We start from the raw sequence: 20,401 nt of genomic DNA, 5'->3' as shown, positions 1-20,401 counted from the left end.
TGCTTACCCCAATCAAGAAATCAATTAATAACCAGACAGTTATTTTGGAGCCCAAAAGAGTTCGATATTAAATAACTAAATCCGTCATTATAAAATAACTACTCCTATGAATTAAGTGTGTAAAAATATATAATTGAAACAATAATGTATTATTATAAGGAAGTATTACAACTTAACTCATTATTGTAAAATGTTCTTATTTTCATAAAATCATAGTTTTATAGGAGTTAATTTTAGCAATCTTGTCAAAAAACATCATATTTAATAGTAAAATGTTGACAGGCATCAGGTTACTGCAGAAGAAGTACTTGATATTTCAAATTTAGCTGATAATATTTACATACTTTTACTTCAGTAAGAGTTTATGCTAATGCAGGGCTTTCATTTGTAGTGGAGTATTTTCACAGTGTGGTATTAATACTTTTACTTAAGTAAGGTTTTAAAATTCAGGACTTTTACTTTTACTTGTAGTGGAGTATTTTCACAGTGTGGTATTAATACTTTTACTTAAGTAAGGTTTTAAAATTCAGGACTTTTACTTTTACTTGTAGTGGAGTATTTTCACAGTGTGGTATTAATACTTTTACTTAAGTAAGGTTTTAAAATTCAGGACTTTTACTTTTACTTGTAGTGGAGTATTTTCACAGTGTGGTATTAATACTTTTACTTAAGTAAGGTTTTAAAATTCAGGACTTTTACTTTTACTTGTAGTGGAGTATTTTCACAGTGTGGTATTAATACTTTTACTTAAGTAAGGTTTTAAAATTCAGGACTTTTACTTGTAGTGGAGTATTTTCACAGTGTGGTATTAATACTTTTACTTAAGTAAGGTTTTAAAATTCAGGACTTTTACTTGTAGTGGAGTATTTTCACAGTGTGGTATTAATACTTTTACTTAAGTAAGGTTTTAAAATTCAGGACTTTTACTTGTAGTGGAGTATTTTCACAGTGTGGTATTAATACTTTTACTTAAGTAAGGTTTTAAAATTCAGGACTTTTACTTGTAGTGGAGTATTTTCACAGTGTGGTATTAATACTTTTACTTAAGTAAGGTTTTAAAATTCAGGACTTTTACTTTTACTTGTAGTGGAGTATTTTCACAGTGTGGTATTAATACTTTTACTTAAGTAAGGTTTTAAAATTCAGGACTTTTACTTTTACTTGTAGTGGAGTATTTTCACAGTGTGGTATTAATACTTTTACTTAAGTAAGGTTTTAAAATTCAGGACTTTTACTTTTACTTGTAGTGGAGTATTTTCAAAGTGTAGTATTAATACTTTTACTTAAGTAAGGTTTTAAAATTCAGGACTTTTACTTGTAGTGGAGTATTTTCACAGTGTGGTATTAATACTTTTACTTAAGTAAGGTTTTAAAATTCAGGACTTTTACTTGTAGTGGAGTATTTTCACAGTGTGGTATTAATACTTTTACTTAAGTAAGGTTTTAAAATTCAGGACTTTTACTTGTAGTGGAGTATTTTCACAGTGTGGTATTAATACTTTTACTTAAGTAAGGTTTTAAAATTCAGGACTTTTACTTTTACTCACAGTGGAGTATTTTTACAGTGTGAATTAGTACTTTTACTTAAGTAAGGTTTTAAAATTCAGGACTTTTACTTTCACTTGTAGTGGAGTATTTTCACAGTGTGGAATTAGTACTTCTACTTAAGTAAAGTTTTGAAATGCACGACTTTACATTTTAGTGCAGTATTTTCACATTGTGGTATTAGTACTTTTACTTAAATAAGGTTTCAAAATTCAGGACTTTTACTTTTACTTTCATTTGTAGTGGAATATTTTCACAGTGTGGTGTTAGTACTTTTACTTAAGTAAAGGATCTGAATACTTCTTCCAACACTGACTCTAACATGCAGAAATATAGGCTACATACCAATACACACTGTACACAGACCTATTGTTTAAGGTAATACATGTGTCCAGTTTAAATGGATGAAATTGCCTCTTTGATTATAAAATTGTGCCAGGTTTGGGGTCCAGTCCATTCTGACCTAATCCAGTTAAGCAATCAATTGAAATTCATGAACTTCCCTTTTTCCTATTACTTCGAGTGAGGACTGTTCCACATGAGTTCATACAGCGGAGCGTTTAGCAATTTGGGCGGTTGAAATGTACAGCAATTGACTTTCCTCCTCCTCAGATGTGCAGCTGGGGCGTTATCGTTTTCAGCGCTCTGGAATTTCTCTCAGCAGATGTGCTGCACAAACCCACTCTTGATTAGCTGTGTATCATGGGCACACTTGAAGTGTTCACAGCCAGGAAGGATAATGGTGGGTGTGTCACAGAAACAGCTGTAAACAGAAAACCACTTTGGCACTTTTATACACTGCTATTTGAGGATCTCTCCCCCGCATGACCCAATTATTCTGTTAGGGGCCTCAAGGCAAACATGTCCAACACACACCACCAGCAATATGTGGATCAACCATCCACAGACTCAATCTGTATTTTCAGAAAAATGTCCCAGGGCCCATTTTTTCCAAGGAGCACATGTGCACACAAAGACATTTAGAAGCACAGACAAAAATAATAATAATAATAATAAGTAACTCAGAGTTTAATTAAGTATTTTTCATATACATATTTATACTACGTGTGTGCTCCTTCTCCTTGTGTTCAACTATGGTGTGAAACCATTGGAGGACTATGGAAGTGAAGACCCTTGTATCTGTACACTCGGCATTGGCCTGAAAAGTTTTATCAAAGCTTTTTATAATATTGAAACAGATGTTTCGAATATTTGAAAACAAACATTTAAAACAATGATCACTCATCACAAAAACTCTACTGTGATTGGTGCTTGTGTAGTTTTCGAACCAGGGATTGATTCACAAACACCAGCAGCATCCACACAACCCACGCCTAATGTAAACAAAACTACTGAAGAGTATTACAACAACTTTAATGAAACAGAACAGGGGGAACGTGTTGCTCTCAGGAGGAGGGTAGAAGGAGTACATACTGGCACAATGGTATCCTATGCATTTGAAATCTGCATCTTTCCATTGCAGAGTCTATTTCACTCAACATGGAGGGGTCTATTAGTGTAATATTATAACAGTAGATAAAAAGTTAAATTTTAATTTTATAGTATACTGTTAGTACCTGTATGTTAATTAGTGCTGGGCAACTATTAACATTTTTAATCGCGATTAATCACAAGATATTTATGCGATTAATCGCATTGTTATGTGCAAAATTGAATAATAAATTCTAAAGTAGTGTATTGCGCATTTTTAATTTAAATGTACTGCTATATACACAAAAGTGCAATAATATGTGGTTTGCAAACACTTTAAACAAATTAGGTGCTTTTTACCAGCAGTATTCCCTTTAAACAGCAGCAATAAAATATTTCTTGTAAATCTCAACTTAAACATTAATGTAATCAAATCGAATATAAAACCAGAGCTATTTGCCACTGCCAGGGCGTTACCTTTTATCTAGCTTGTTAAAATAAGTTACCATCAGAGTCCAGTTTTCTTCTGAACAGGTATCAGCAGAAACATTTTTCTTTTATCAGGGAACAGCAGAAACAGTCTATGTTCAGTAGCAAGTGTCCCTGTTAGAGTGAGGTGAAGTGGGTACCTCAAGCACACGCCCGCCCGCTGCTAAAGTTGAATTGAACTTTTTGTACACGACGTGCAGCACAAATCATTGAAAGAGAGACTGATCCTCGCTGTTTGGGAGTTTCCAGAATCTATTACTGTTCACTAAAGAGGACATCAACAGTATGGAATTCACACCGACATCTTCCCCAATACTAATCAGCGTGCAGTGTGTAGCTATCTACTTCCCCATGGCATTTGATTGCTTGTCTTGCTTTTGTTTATCTACTTCTCCCACACACTGCATCCAGCGTAGTCAGCTGAAGCATCCCTCCACTGCTTGTTTGAGTGTGTGATTTGCAGGCTGATCAACATCCCACCCCTCCTGTGACCCATGGTGTATACATGACTGTATGTGTATTCAGAGCCAGTGAGAAATGGACTTTCAAAATAATGATGATTAAAAAAAAAGTGTAATAAAATAACTGTCGCTGTTAATTAATTAATGCCCAGCCATAATGTTAACATATAAATTATTTATATTTCACTATGCGCATTGTCATTTTATGTAATAGTATACTAAATAGCCCATCACCGGTATATTAATTTCATTTGGACAAAACAGCAATTTCATGTTTTCATTCATTAAATCCTTGTGCCAGAAAAATGGCCTTCATTGGAACCTAATTTGTTAATGCTACTATCTCATCAATAAGCACAACCATTCATGCAGAAGGAGGAGAATTTGAAAGTTTAACGTTTCGCGTCAAACCGTTTTTATGTTGAGCACATATATTTTATGAAAAGTTGAACAGTTTTAACAAAAGGCACCTGATATAGCTGAACAGCCAGCTAGCCAACCACACAAACTCCTTATCTTCTCCCTACTGTCTTCTGTCTCAGCGCTCCAGCTGCTGACAATCTCTCTCTTGGCGGGGTCTCTCCTTAGCTGGCTTTTTTCCTGAGTTTTTGACTACTCTCAGCTTTGAGTGGCCTTTTATTGTGGCCAGCCTGAGGCACACCTGTGCAATCCCCATGCTGTCTGATCAGCATCTTGATATGCCACACCTGTGAGGTGGATGGATTATCTCGGCAAAGGAGAAGTGCTCACTAACACAGATTTTGAAAGATTTGTGAACAATATTTGTGAGAAATAGGCCTTTTGTGTACATAGAGAGATCTTTGAGTTCAGCTCATGATGAATGTGGACAAAAACAAAAGTGTTGCGTTTATAATTTTGTTCAGTGTATTTCTGTCATTAGATTATTCCTCATGCATTCATGTAAAAGCTGGATTTTACTGATGTAGCCTAGTTGTTAAGTTGGAGCTCATTTTGTGTTGAACTGCACCTAATGATTATTTTCATTAAGGATTAATCTGCTGATTATTTTCTCCATTGAAAAAAATATGCAAGGCAAGTTGATTTGTATAGCACATTTCAACCACAAGGCAATTCAAAGTAATTTACATAAAACATGAAAGCAACAAAGAAAAATATAAAAAAGACATTCAAATACAAGTTTTAAAAAGAGTTAAATAGAAAACAAATTACAACAGGAAAGTAAATAGTGAGAAAGTTTGTCACAATTACCCAGAGCCCAAAGTGACGCCTTCACAATGCTTGTTGTGTTCAACCAACAGTCCAAACATCAACATTAATTCATTCATTCATTGTCTAATAATTTCAGCTGTACGTTTTAAATGTTGTGTAATTTAACCAAAACATCATATTTTATATGCTCTGTGTAAGTAAATGTTTGTAAAAAGTACAATATTTCCCTCTGAAATGTAGAGTAGTTGAAGTAGAATGTGACATAAAAAGTGTCAAGTAAATAAAAGTACCTAAAAACGTACCTGTAAGGATTTCTCATCCAATAAGCAGAAACTGAGATTGAAATGCTCAAAGCTTTGATCGTGCGACATGATCAAAAGCTCCTACGCTGCTAATAAATGGACCTTGCGGTGAGAATATTTTGTCAAAAAAGTCTGATGTTTGCATAAAATCTGCTTTGCATAGCTTTTTTTTTCGGGCTCCTTAAACATCAGGGTCACGGGGAATCTTCTCTGATTTCCCTGCTAGTAGAAATATATTTAAAAGATGGCACTTTCACCAGAGCTTTTCCCTGCCATTAAAAAAAGCTTGTTTATAATAAACCTAAAATCACAACGCTTCAGACACTACTGCATGTTTACATTCTTGGAAGTGAGTTCCTAGCACCTCCTTCCCAATCGCAAATTTGTGAATACCTCCATGGCCCTACTCTGTCTCCGGCTTAGCCTGTTTGTTTCTGTTTCTCACATAGCTCTTGCTGAAATTAGCTCGAAATTGTTGGGCTGTAATATTTTTTTCTAAATGCATAGATAGCAACCTAGTTGCATTTTCTATTAGCTCGAGAATGGTAATCGTAACAAAATGAAGTGTCGCCAGTGAGATGCACCAGCCACTGTTGTGGATGAAAGAAATTGGTAGGCAGCTGGACTTACAGTCACAGTGTATCCCTTGCTTTAACTTAATGCCATTCCTTGCATCCAATAAACACAGTGAAATAATAGTAAGCCGTGACTCAACTTAACTATAACACCAGATCTCTGCTTTCAAGGATCAATGCTGCTATTGATTCATCAGACCCTGCTAATGTTCAGTCAAAGGAACCAGACGGATGCCGGTGGTTATAAACATACTAAAATATTTATTCATGAGTTAATGAATGAGTTGCTTCTCTGAATAAATGGATAGATAGATAGATATAGATAGATATTTTAACAATTTTGAGCAATATTTTTTGAAAAAAGCAGAACAGCAAAAACGTCCTGTTTGTCTGGGACCAACATTGTAGTCTGTCATGTCTCTCGGTTTAACACAGCATGAATTTACTGTGTGACTCTATTATCACTTAATCTGACACAGTGATAATTTTTACAGACACAAAAATTGTGTTTCTTTACTCGTCTTTCATGTTGATTCTCAGAGCAGTGAAAAGTCAGCCAACAGCAATGATATGAACATTAATGATGTTCATGCACTTAGACTGCAGTTTGCAAGATTAAATGTTGACTGATGAGCGCATCATATCTGATGACTCCTCTCGCAGAACATTCTTGGCCTCGTTTCTCCTCATTATTCTACTTCTGTCTTCACGCTTGCAGCTGACCTCCTCGCAGTAAATCAGGTGAGAGAATGATCCTCCTCAACCCCGGCCCTCTCACACTCAAACAGAGAAATGAGAGAGGCAGATACAGTAGACACAAAAGAGAGGCCGAGATGGACAATAAGCCTGAGGTTTGCATTCTGTTTTGCCCAGTTTAGTTTCAGCGCTGCCCCTGGGATATTCAGACACGCACAGAGAATCTGTGATTTCCACTCAGCATTCACCATATGGGTGTTTGCTCTCGTATTAAACTTGCCATGCAGAGCACTCCTGTCATCCGCACACATACACGCAGAAGCTGCTAATTATAACTGCAATTACATTTATTCGTGTTTTCATAATTATCCGCTTTTGGTTGAAAGAAATTTCCGCACACAATCAGTGAAAGCCTAACAGTATTTTTTCAAAATTACTTTTGGGACAGTCTAGACATTGCAGGAAATATGAAAAGGGAGAGAGAGAGAGAGATGGTGGATTTCATTTAACAAAGGTTCCCCCGCTGGATTTTTGTTCATGGTCATTACCTTAACTAGATCCAAACTGATTTTTTTTTAACAGATACATGGTGACGTTTAGAGGGCTAGTTAACCATGTTCATCATCCTATTTTAGCATGCTAATATTTGCAAATTAGCACTAAATACAAAGTTCAGCAGAGGGAATGTCATAAGTGTTACAGGCATTTGGTCATAAAACAAACTGTTACTACTAATAATAATAATAATAAAATATGATATTTACTAATAGATAAAATTAAATAAAAAGGAAGTAATAGAACACAGTCAAGGTAAAATATAAGAGGCAAGCAGGCTATCTGAGACCAAGTTTAAACAAGACGTATCTTGAGAGTTTCTGCCTCTCTGATATAGCCTGGTAGGGCGTTCCAGAGCCTGTCCATAAAAGCTTAAAGCCGCCTCACTGCTTCTTTATGGTTAACTTTCAGGATTGTTAAAGGACATGCAGTGGAGGATCAAAGGGTTCTACTCTGAAATCTTACTCCTTAATGCAGCCACCAAAATATTTTGGTGTTAAACTTTTTAACGTTTTAAAAACTATTAGAAGAATCTTAAAAACTATATTAAAACACACAAGTAGCCAGTGTAGTGTGGGTAGTGTTGCAGTAATATGGAACTTACTTGTTTAATGCTTTTTTTTGTGGGAGGCTGTAGAAAAGCATATTGCGTCCACTTGTCGGAAGAGAGGTCTGATTTCTGCAATGCTTCTTAAATTAAAAAAAAAAGCCAGTGACATATCTTAAAGGGGGCTCAAATGTTAGGCCATTATCTAGAATAACACCTAGATTCTTGGCTATTACTGCTCAGGCCTAGTGGCTCTAGGTTTTTGATATTGCCTCTCTTTGAGGCCTTGGTCCAATCAAGATGACCTCTGTTTTGTCATCATTTAGTTTGAGAATATTTTGGGAAATCCACATTGTAATGTCTTTAAGGCATTGATGCCTGAAACAAATTTCATGGTTATCCACCCAATAGTTGTCGAGACATTTCGCACATTACCATAAATTTAGATTTATCATGTGGGGACCATTAATAGCTGTTCAAAATTTCATTATAATCCATCAGATAGATGAGATACTTAAGTCTGGACCAAAGTAGTGGACCGATGTTGCCATCATGGTGATAGAACAGTGGGTAAGACACATGCCCTTTGGTGTGGGAGAGCTGCGTTCAATCACATTCACCAATGTGTCCATAAGCAAGACACTTAACCCCTAGGTGCTCCAGCGGCGTGCGACCTCTGACGTGTAGCAATTGTAAGTCGCTTTGGATGAAAGCGTCAGCTAAATGAATGAATGTAAATGAATGTAATCATTGGTAAAACAAGACCAGAAGTCTACATGGACACAAATGCTAACATCAGAAGGCTATTCTAACAAGCTCACAGAACCAATGCTAACATGTTGATGTTTAGCTGGGATGTTAACAATGTTCGTCATGTTATTTTAGCGTGTTAGCATGCTAACATTTGCTAATTAGTGCTAAACAAAGTAATTTATGTCTATGAAGGTTCTCAGTCATCCAAGTCAGGGTTATCAAAAGGAAGGTTAAAATTTAGGGCAAGTGGACTGGCTTCCGACTTACTGGTAGGGAAACCCAGCTATTTAACTTCTGTGTGGTCGTCAAGATGATGGATACCGCTTCGTTTGGTAGTGCTCTTGGCTGTTGTAACGACAATCATTATGGTTGTTGGAGACACCCGAGGCCAAGTCTGAACAACCATCGCTGGCATTCTCACATGAAGCCAAAGGTTTGCGTTGGGGTGGGGGTAAGTGTCGCAGACCTCCTCCTATGTTTAGGGATTGTCTTTCCACCCAGGTGTAAATGGGCTCCTAAACACCTCTTTCAAACCATCGGTCCTCTCTGTCTTTCCTTCCGATGTAGGTAAACTGCTGGGTCTTGACCTGAGGTGTTGGCACTTCTGTGTTGTGCCATGCATTAGGTATAATGGTTATTTAATTTCCCCAACACAGGGCTGTGCATTCCTCACTATACTGGACAGAAATCTAGGTTTGGTCATAAAGGACAAATTTAAACTTTTACAACATATTTTACAGTTCATCCTGAGGGAAAGGTAAATGTCCGAACCAAATGTCATGACAATCCATCCAAAAGATGTTGAGATATTTCAGTCTGGACAATGGTAGTGGATTAACCAACTGATATTTCCGTCGCTTGAGCCTCACCGCAAGCATGGCTAAAGAAACCCCCCCTCATGAGTAACAACACTGTATCTCTCCTGCTTTCATCCCTCAACCTACTTGTGTGTGAAGTGTTGTGAAAGCCATCGAGTCTTTTGCGCTCAAATGTTTTGTTGTCCTGCCACCTCCTCCACTACACAGAGATCAAAGCTTTCAGCCACTCATGTTGGGATTGTTGACCAGATTACTCTCATATCTGTGCTTGGCTTTTTCCTGGAGTCAACAGAAAAGGTGTTCGTTTATGTGTATGCGAGGGTTAACAATCCCCTGGGAGTCATCAGATAGAGGGGATAAAGTAGGTTGTGATGAGTCTTTGCAGAACTAAGCTCCATAAGCTGCTTCCTCACTAGTCTGACAAGCCTCACTGGGGGGAGTGGTGAGAGCAGAGTGCATGAATTGATGATGTTGAATGGCTGATGGTGGATCGACGAGAGAAGTGACAGCTGTGGGGACAGTGTGAGGAAAGCAGTGGGGGAGTTTGGTAGTGGGATAGATGAGTGTGTTGAATAGATGAGGGTGTGTGTGTTCGTAGGAGTGCTGAAATGTTCCAGTCTAATTCAGATGGGAGTGTTTGACTCCTTGGGGAATGTTCTGTGTACCGTAAATAACTGGGATTCTGCTGTTGTACTAGATGAGGTTGCCTGAACCTGGTTTTTCTGAGATGACTAACCTCATTTAAGGCCTGACGATGACTAATCTCAAGCGACATTACATCACCTATTATGTCACTTTTAAAGGATAATTGGGGTTCGTCTTGAAGATTTGGTATTAATAATAACCTGATTATTTGCTAAGATGTGGGAACGTCGCAACACCACCTATGTAAATCAGGTGGTGTCATGGTATTGGGTTTTTGTTTCTCCTGTTTTAGTTAGTTAATCACCTCATATCACTGTGTTTCTCATTCTTAGTATTTTATGTTTTTGTCTTGTTGTTGTTTATTTATTTGTTTTGTGCTTCCTGTGCTTATACTTTTTATTTGTGTATTTTCCTCTCCTCTTGTTTTCTGGTCACTTTCCTTCCTGCTCTTGTGTTTTCCCATTTCCCAGTTTGATTGTTTTACTTTTCCTTGATTGTTTCCACATGTTTGTCACCAGGCGTGCAGGAAGACATTTTCGCTTAGGGGTGCTTTACAGTAGAAATGCGCACATTCAAAATAAATACCATTGATAACACGATCTACTTAAAAGGAGGCCATGCCGGCGCAGCTGATTACACTGTCGCTACCCTCATTTCAACTTGAAAAACTGTTCCACGCTCAGTGGCCACACTTGTGGAAACACCTTCTGCATGCAATAACTAAAAGCACCGCTGTTTGCGGGCAGAATTTTGGGCGAAACGTTTTGTGAATTTCCGGGTGGACGGTGAAGCATCTCCACAAAAAGAGAGCAGCTGCATTATTTCATATTTAAATCTCCCGACATGCCTACAGGATCGGTCAGAATCTAAAGTTAATTAATGTTCTTTGCTCTTCTCCACATCCAAAAGGTCTCACACACAGTCCAGGTTCATACAGTGAAACTAGAGTAAAGCAGCCGTCCACCTGATCCAATCCTGAGCTCCATTAGTGCATCTAAATTATTTCAGAAGCTAAAAGTAGAATTCTGTTTCCTCTTCAGAGTTTCCTCTGTCTGTTCTGTCAAATTTATAACTACAGTTTTTAGTTTTGCTGCATAAATGTCCAAGGGTATTTGCTGTGACATTACTGTGCCCATGGAAATGTTTAAAATGACTGACAGCGGCCTCTCTAATCATGAAAGTAAACCGTTAAAGAAAACACTCGTACATCAACACAATAAAGAAATCACCTGAGATGAGGTATATTAAGAGCAGATATTTTAAGAGCTGATCTGCCCACCACACCAATGTAGCCCTCAGCACTAACCTGCTGTATTTTATGTTGTCATATAGTAACAATAGTGTCCATTATATAGTCTGCACCATAGGTCTGCACATGTAATTTGCTGCAGTAACCTCCTTCCCCCCCTTACCGTGCCCTTGTTTGTCACCTCCCTCTTGTGTATTTAACTCTGTGTTTTTTCATTGTTCAGTGTCAGCTTGTCTGTGTAATATTCAAATGTACCTTCTTGTCTTCTGTGTTTTCTGCCTGTGTGTTTAGGACTTTGTTTGCATTTACAGTTTTCTGGATTATTGCCTATACAGGTGTGGATTTTGTTTACTTTCATTTGGACAGTTCACCTGTGTTTTGACTTTGGCCTGCCTAATGGACACCTCCATAAGCTTGATCACCTTTAGTTTTGCTGTTAAATAAACACCACTAACTGTACCTGCTCAGCCTGGCGTCTTGGGTTTGGGTTCAAATCCCTTTATTCCTGTGTCAGCTGATCATAACAGGTGGAGCCAGAAAACACAAGTGAATTTTAGTGTCTTATTCTTTGCATACAAGTATATAGCCATAAACAAAGTAAGAATTGTCAACAACAAATCACAACACACAACAAAAGCAAAACAGCCCTCAGACTGTCCACCCGATACACACACTACCATTCACAGTACACAGTAAAGTATCCATAAGTAGTTCACACTACACGATCTTTAGCTCAATTTGCCGCTCAGCGAGCTCGGTGACCGTCAGGCTGTGATCGGGAGTAAATCAGCAGTCAATTGGCGGTCGCCAGTTGTTATGTGTAAACCACACAATGACGCATCTAAACGGCTCCCCGACACATTTCTAACACATCGCCGACGTCTGCCAGATATCTAGCATGCCAAATATCTGGAAGAGTCGGCCAACTCGACATCAACATCCAGCCAATGAGAGCAGGCAGCTACATTTTCTCTGCAAAACACTTACAGACTACGCTGTTAACAACATGGCTAAACATTTTGACTATCTTTTTCTAAAACATGACACAAGGACTTGTCATTCTGATGACACTGACATGGTCACTAACCTAAATATTTAGTATATTAAGTTACGGGCTTACTTTCTGCAGGTAAACCACTGTGTTGTGCTGTTTGTACGATCTACTTCGAGAAATGCACTTAATGTTTTGCAAATGTTAAGGATGATTCGAGAATTGTACCAATGCTACTGACAAAAAATATAACTCTAACTATAACTGGTAGAAATCATGCCTAACACTATGAAAATAAGATGCAGATGTAATAAACCAGAATTTTGTTTAACCTGAGATGAACATGACAATAGTATTTCCCTCTTGAATTATTAGTATTGTATGGGTAAACAAATTATTTCCTCTTCTTGTACTCACTGTGAATATGAAATATGAAAAAAAGAACAGATGAAGCCAGTAAGTAGGGGGGCCTGTCTGCGTCAGAGGAAACACAGGAGGATGACGCAATCTGTCAGAGCTTTCCTCCCCGCAGTGCTCACACACTCTCTCACATTATGAGTGTTTGTGTGTGTGTTGACACGAGTGACTTTTGTGTGTGTGTGTGGCCCTGCAGCTCTTATTCAGCCAACATAGTCTCATGGAGCTACAATGCCTTGGTTTCCTTTTACTTCACGTCAATTTGCAATGCTTTTCTCTGGGCCGCTGACCGTGTGTGACAGGTCCTCTCTCTGCCTGTGTGTGTGGGCGTGTGTGAAAGTCAGGGGGAAAGAGTATGTGTATGTCCACATTTAATATGTACTAATGTTAATGCCAGTTTGGTGAAGGTCTTTATTACAGAAGACCTACTTTACTGCACTCGCCAGCAGCTACGAGACAGACAAACAGAGAGACAGACAAAAGTAGAGTGATACGCTGGCAGAAACACAGCCGCGAACATTGCCGATCAGCACTCTGCACTTCCAATTCTTGTAGAAAAAGAAATGTTTTCATGTTGGATGCAACAGAACAAGACCAGCAGCAGCCTGCTAGCAGCTCTGTGAGGCTGGTCTTACGCAGGTGCTTTGAGTAAAATGCTAACACCAGCATGCTAATATTCTGTCATTAAGGTACATTTATTCATCATATTACAACAGGGTTTGTGGTTCCCTTTTTTATACAAAAAGCAAACAATATATAAAAAGTAAAAGAAAATTAAAGCTGCAAGCAGTAAATTGCTTGGGGCAGTGCTGAAGATGAAGTGACAGCAGATACTTCTGTATCTCGTTCCAGACGGTGACCAGACATCAGCCAGGGGTACGCTGGGAGGTGGAGAAGCCATTGGTCCAACATGGGTTAGCTTACCTCTTAGCCCCACTGTCTTTTCTCTCTGATTTGACGTTTAGTCCTGCTGTTCTGGTTGTCTGTAGGTGAGAAGCCGATCATCTCCAGGGCCGCCGTACTCAGTCCGATCTAGGCACTTTCTTTTCCGATGTTAATGAGTGTATTTCTCTCATAAGAGATTATAATTGAATGTGTTTCTGTAATAAAGGCGGAAGCAAAAATAAATTAAAACAAAAATGTAGTGACATTTAAGGAAGCTACTAGTTGCAGCGTCAACACGCACTGCCATTGATATGGTCACATGTTGATGTTAGCATAGCACACACAGAAACTGGGCAGATCCAAAACACAGAGACATGCCTGAACAGTTAACTAACCATGAGGACGCAACAAAGACTGAATAGAACTGAGGGTTTAAATACTGACACAGAACAACAGACACCAGGTAGGCAGGGTAATCAAGCTCAAGTGAGACACATCAAGGCAATTAGAGCAAACACAGACAAGAATCAGAAACAGGGAATGGAGACAGGTAATTACAGAACAAAACAGGAAACATTGCAGACACTAAACATGGAACAAATGCAAAACAAAACATAATCCATGACATGACTAAATAAACTAATACAGAAATTACAAAACCCTAAACAAAATCACACCAGGCTTAACCAAGAAGAGAGGACATAATAACACCAAAAGTCAAACCATGACAGAGGGTAACATAAATGTCTAGAATACTTGTTCAGACATTTCTCTACTAGCCAAAAATGTCAATCTGCTGGTGGCGCTACAGGAAAAATATGAGGATCACCAAAGTAATTATGATTCATCCTCTGGGAACCACGAAAGTCTGCATAAAAATTCATGACAAGTCATTCAGTATTTGTTGAGATATTACCGTCTGTACTAAAGAGGTGGGCTGACTGACACAGCATCCCTAAAAACAAAACCTCACAACTTCTCCTAAAATCTACATCTTGCATGCACACGCTCAAATATTAAAGATTATATTATTTATCGCAGATTTAATTAAAATTCACCTGGTTCACCTGACAAGTTATTACCTATAATCTTAAATGGACACACGCACACACACACGCACACATTCATAAAGGTACCTCTGCTCCCTAGAGGTTGTCCTCCGGGGCTCCTCAGTCATCTCATGCCATAAAAAAAGGTGCAAATCAAGCCCGGCTTCTTGCAATGACATGTCCTTGGTGTGGCCTTCTAAAGCGATGCTCGCAGGATTCATCCCCCACATCATGAACATAGTTAGGAGAGTAGGTGCTGTTCAGCTGTCCATTTCAAATACAGTATTTTAGAGTATTTGCCTGTCATTTATGCCTACAGTCAACACAAAAGGAAAATGTGTTTGATAGGGAACCACACTACAGCACAAGTGTACGCCTCCAGGACTCTGAGGCGAGCAGGAAAGATTACAGCTGACGCCTCCCACCCTGGACACAAACTGTTTCCCTCTGGCAAGAGACTGCTGTCCATCAGGACCAAAACCTCTCACCACATACAGCTTCTTCCCTTTGGCAGCTAGCCTCATTAACAAGACCCGGGTCCACCACTGACACTCACCCCTTTCAAACAATACAAATGTCTCTGCACGTGTAAAGATTATTTAATTTAATTTCATATCATACACAAACCTGGCATATTGCACATATTTGTTGTTAATTGTTAAATGTTTTTTGTCAATTTATATATTTATGTACACAATATCCTCTTCCGTTGCAATATGTCTGCACAACACAAACCCGGAACAATGCACATGTAAATATCTGCCACGCTGTTCTTTCTCTGCAAATAGTCGTATTATTTTTCTCTATTCTTTTATCATTCTTATATAACTTGCATCTGTTGATTCCATATTTATACATTTATTAAGCAAATTCCTCGTACGTGTAAAATAATACGTGTGATAATACGTCTGATTAGGATTCTGAAGGACAACAAAGTCCATAGATGTTTATTGCCATCAATAACATAACAAAGGCACCCTGGTTGCAATTTCATTTTATTTTATATTACAAAACATTTACAGTGCTGAAAATTTGTTCAGCTACATTATTTCAATCTAGTGAATGAAGTCAAGATAATGTTTATTACAGATAATATGTGTAAGTTAGACTTGACAGAAAGTCTTTGGCTCTCAGCCCTGAGCAGGATCTGGACTCTGCTGGTGCTGGTGCCCGATGACTCCGCTGATGACTTGATGAAACATAACAGCAGCATGAATGTACTGAAGGCAGAGAGAGAGAACCATATTTAAAAAGACAGCCGCAAGATGATTGGCCAAGTAGGCGTGTCGCTGTGCTATTGGATAGATGTGACCAGCTGATGGAACAGCTGATGTTACAACTGACAGCCACAGTTAATGACAACAGGAAACTATGAATGAGCAAATGGCAGGCTCCTCTCTCTCGCATGCTCATTCATAGTTTCCCGCTTATTATTAGCAAGAATTAGCAACAGTAAGCGACAGATTATACCGAAATATCTGAATGCATTGAATTGAAAAAGGTTGTGTTTGTTTTTTATTGCTAATAAATTCAACATTTTATTTGCAAGTGAAACAATGTGTAATTTGTTCTATTAGAAGTTATACAACCTGGCTTCAAACGCTGGTGAAAAAGAAACTAGCCTAGAGGTGGGCCGGACTCTGACTCTTTATGACAGAAAAAGATTTCCCCGAGGGTCCAGAGAGTTAAATCCAGGTGACTGTCATTTCTATGTTGCATGGATTTGCCCTCTAGTGAGCTTTGCTGTTGGATGAAGCTGTCGCCTCCTTGGGGATATAATCCCTCCAGCTTGTCTTTGGTTTGCCCCTGTCCTGCACCAGCCCAGTGTCCCCATCTGCCTTATACAGTAAAGGTTTGGTAGTTTAATCCAGAAATCCCCAACCTAGGGTTCGGGCCCCCTCAAAGGGTCAGAAAAATAAATGAGAGGGGCAGTGAGATGATTAATGGGAGGATGGAATCAAAAACAAAGTGTGCTACATAAATACGTTAATTTTTATTTTTATTTTGTTTTGACTTGTTTTTCATTTCAGTTTAGTTTTTGTTGGTTTTCAAAGTGGGTTTGCTCTTAAATAAAAATTTGAAGGCACTTGCAAATGACTTGGTATAACAAAATGTAAACCACACTCTTTACTTAAGATTTCATTTAACTCTTCTTTTTTACCTTTTTACAAAATGAACCAACACAAAGGCGACAATCTTGGGTAGATAAATATAAATATGAAACAAAATTTAAATCATACTCTTGCAGGTGCACCTGCCCTAACCCTAACCCCAAACTCTGTCTTCTGCAATTGGTGTATTTGCACTGTTGTTTCCTGTTGTCCACAATTTTTAAATTTTGTTTTTTTTTAAATGCTTAGTTTTAGTTTAGTTTTTATGCGTTTCAGTGTTAGTTTTAGTCTTTGGGACTCCCACTTTCTCCCGACTTTTGACCCCATGATGCCAGGCGAGGGGCGTGGACTTAAAACTGGCACAGATAAGAAACTGGAAAATAGAATTCATATCCACCCAAAATGCTTCTGTAGGTCCTATAAAACGAATCGACAGACGAAAACTAAAGAAATTTCTTCTCTACTTTTAATTCATTTTGCAAATAGAGTTTCAGTTAGTTATCGCTTTTTTAGAAACCCTCATTGTTATTTTTATTTTGTTAACAAATTTTTTTTCACACCTAGTTTTTGTTATTTTGTTAATTTTCATTAACGGTAATAACTGTGTTTGGGACAATTATTTAAGAGGGGAAAAGACAACATAGACATCTGAGACATGACAATGGGTCCACAAGTTTAATCTTTAACAAATAGTTTATTATAAGCTGATAGTGTTTTTTTTTAATAGTGTTGTTGTCTTAATTTTTATCTGAAAAATAACTAGTAACTACAGCTTTCAGATAAATGTTATAGTGTAAAATGTGCAGCATTTCTTTCTGAAATGTACTGGAGTTGAATTATAAAGTAGCATCAAGTGGACAAGTATCTCAAATTTGTACTAACTTTAATAAATCTGTGATTGACAAGTCGTTACCATGACGACCTGTCAAGTGACCTGACGACCTGTCATGAGTACATTTAGTTTTAAGCCTGTTGTTCACTAGACAAAATTGTCAGCTCTGTTAAAATGACAGTTAACGTGAATTACAGATGCACCTAGCTAAGCAAGCTAGCTAGCTCCGCACACGGCCGTTAGCTCCACCGTCTTGTCCAAATATGGTCACGTCCGGTGCCGCTGGTTGCAAAAACTCAACATGGCGGCGCCCTATATAAACTTGAGGCTTGTAAACCGCAGTCCACAAACCAATGGGTGACGTCACGGTGACTACGTCCTTTTCTTATATACAGTCTATGGTAGCGAGTCTGCGGGGACCGGAGTTCACCTCCAATCACTGATGTGCAATTATCGTTTAACATGATCTTCTCCTAACAGCGACCAGGTGTTTTTGATGCCTAAACTTAACTGTAGTTTATTTGTCATAACCACAATTTTGCCATGTGCAGATATCACAGAAAGCGGGAATTTTACAAACGTAAAATTGTGAATCAGCTGTTTTGCAGAGTCACACAAAATCAACCTAATCTGTCGATTGTTTTGTCAGAAGCATCGTTAGTAGGTGCCTAACCCACCTCTACTGGCCCCTTTCAGCACAAATGAGCAAGTAGTATGTTGTCACCTTCCAAATCGCTGACCTCTTCACACTCTAACGCGGACTGAAACCAGCAGAGGAAAGTCATCTCAGCTGCATGTAACTCCGATCTCATTCTTTCAGTCATCACTCAGCTCTCTTGTCACCTCACTGGTCTGATGAAAAGCCTGGATTAGTGCTGATGATGCCTCTAATCAACAGCTCTGTTGTAATAACTACTAAGTACTTTACCACACGAGTGTTGCACATGAGACACATTGAGGGCTCATGGGGTGAAAAGGGGGCTAACATTGATATGCTGTCATGTGTAAGCAGTTTCTGTCCTATTAAGTGGACAAAAGGGAGAATCAGATGGGAGTGTCATGTACCGCTGCAGAGCTCCACTGCACATTGATCTACTGTAAAGCAGCGACTGGTCCGGTCAATAGTCAGTTCATACTGCATGTGACTGTGAGGGAGAGAAACAACTGACCCTGACTGGAATTTATCACTAGTATATTAATCACAGTTGTTTATAACTGCAAAAGTCATTTCTATGTGACTGTATTTAATTTAAAATGTCATCATTTCCAGTTGTGAAATGTACATAACAAGTACAATGTTGAGATCTCCGTACTTTACTTGAGTATTTCCTTGTTATGCTACTTTATACTTCTACTCCATTACATTTCAGAGGGAAATATTCTGAAGTATTGACATATTTTATTTGAGTGAAGGTACCAACACAACGCGGTATAAATCATCTGCATTCAAAATAAAGGTACACAAGTGTTTTTAGCAAAATGTATTTAAAGTATTAAATGTAAAAGTGCTACTACATAATGGCACCATTCATATAGTTTTATGTGTCATTTTTATATTGTATTAGTTTATATATTACATATCATATTTTATGAACAGTTTGTATGTTTTGTTTGTAAAATCTAAATCTGAAAACTAACTTGTAACTTTAAGAAGTCCAATATTTGCCTCTGAGATGTATTGGAGTACAAGTATAAATTGGCTTAAAATGAACAAAAAAACTAAAGTAAATATAAGTACCTCAACCATTGTACTTAAGTACAGTACTTGAGTAAATGCACATAAACTTTCCAACATAGGAAATATTGTACTTTCAGCTGACATGCAAAACATATAATCAGTTGATCAGGGATGTATTGTTACAGAATCAACCACCCAACACTATAAAACGACTACACATGGATGCATCAGTAATAATAATAATGATAATGATAATAATATAATAATGTAACACTGGCAGAGGCCGTTCTGCATAATGAGTACGTTTCATTTTTGAGACCTTAAAGAAATAGTTCAACTTTAGATTTTTGGAAATTCCCCTTATTCGCTTTTTTTGCCGATAATTAAACGAAGATCAATACCACTCTCGTGTTACTGTGTGCAGTAAATATGAAGCAGTCAGCAGCTTAGCAAAAACAGGGGGAAATAGCTAGCCTGGCAGGACGTTACCATGCCCGGCCAAGGATTAAACAAACGAGATATACAGTAACACGTTAATTAGTGTTCCATGTTTCCATTATTTATGCTAAGCTAAGCTAACCGTCTCCTAGCTGTAGCTTCATATTTACTGTACAGAGTGATAGATCTCTCATTTAACTCTTGGCAGGAAAGCAACTAAGCATATTTACATTATGTTTCAGATTCTTATGTCCATTTACGTTAGTATATTTTAAAACGCAGGACTTTTACTTGTAATAAAGTATTACTGTAGTGTGGTATTGTTACTTTTATGTAAGTAAATTATCCAGATACTTCTCCCATTGATCCCTGATCAATTTATTACAAATAAAAACAAAATGCAAATTCCTTTCAAATTTGTGGTTTTCACATGCAACCAGGCTGCAGTTGCGGTGATTTGATGCATATTGACAATGTGTGTGAGTGTGAGTGTGTATTTCACTTGTTGTGGGGACATAAATCTGTTTACACTGTCACATTGTTGGGATTCGCCTTTTTTTGGGGGAAAAAACGCAAGTCCCCATATTGTAAATCATTACATTTTGGTTTAAGTAGTGGTTATGGTTGGGGTTAGGGAAAGTTTCCAGGAAATTAGGGTTAAGTCAATCTAATGTCCTCTGAAGTGATGGACACACAACTGTGTGTGTGTGTGTGTGTGTGTGAGTGTGTGTGTGTGTGTGTAA

General features: G+C 38.0%; 1 protein-coding gene across 2 annotated transcripts in view; it reads left to right on the top strand.

The window, feature by feature from the left end:
* rph3aa (rabphilin 3A homolog (mouse), a) overlaps positions 1 to 20,401 on the top strand; it is a 49,063-nt gene that overhangs the window by 4,258 nt on the left and 24,404 nt on the right. The window contains exon 1 of one of the 2 annotated variants that reach the window (XM_046067827.1): positions 17,026 to 17,120. The exons of the other annotated variant lie outside the window; for it this stretch is intronic. Coding sequence (XP_045923783.1) covers positions 17,113 to 17,120 — 8 coding nt within the window. The 5' untranslated portion in view covers positions 17,026 to 17,112. Of the gene's footprint in view, positions 1 to 17,025; positions 17,121 to 20,401 lie in introns of those variants that run through there. 2 annotated transcript variants of the gene reach the window in all.

The sequence above is a fragment of the Micropterus dolomieu genome, linkage group LG13, assembly GCF_021292245.1.
Source record: "Micropterus dolomieu isolate WLL.071019.BEF.003 ecotype Adirondacks linkage group LG13, ASM2129224v1, whole genome shotgun sequence".
NCBI lineage: Eukaryota > Metazoa > Chordata > Actinopteri > Centrarchiformes > Centrarchidae > Micropterus > Micropterus dolomieu.
The sequence above is the reverse complement of the archived record's forward strand: the minus strand, read 5'-3'. Positions and strand labels throughout refer to the sequence as shown.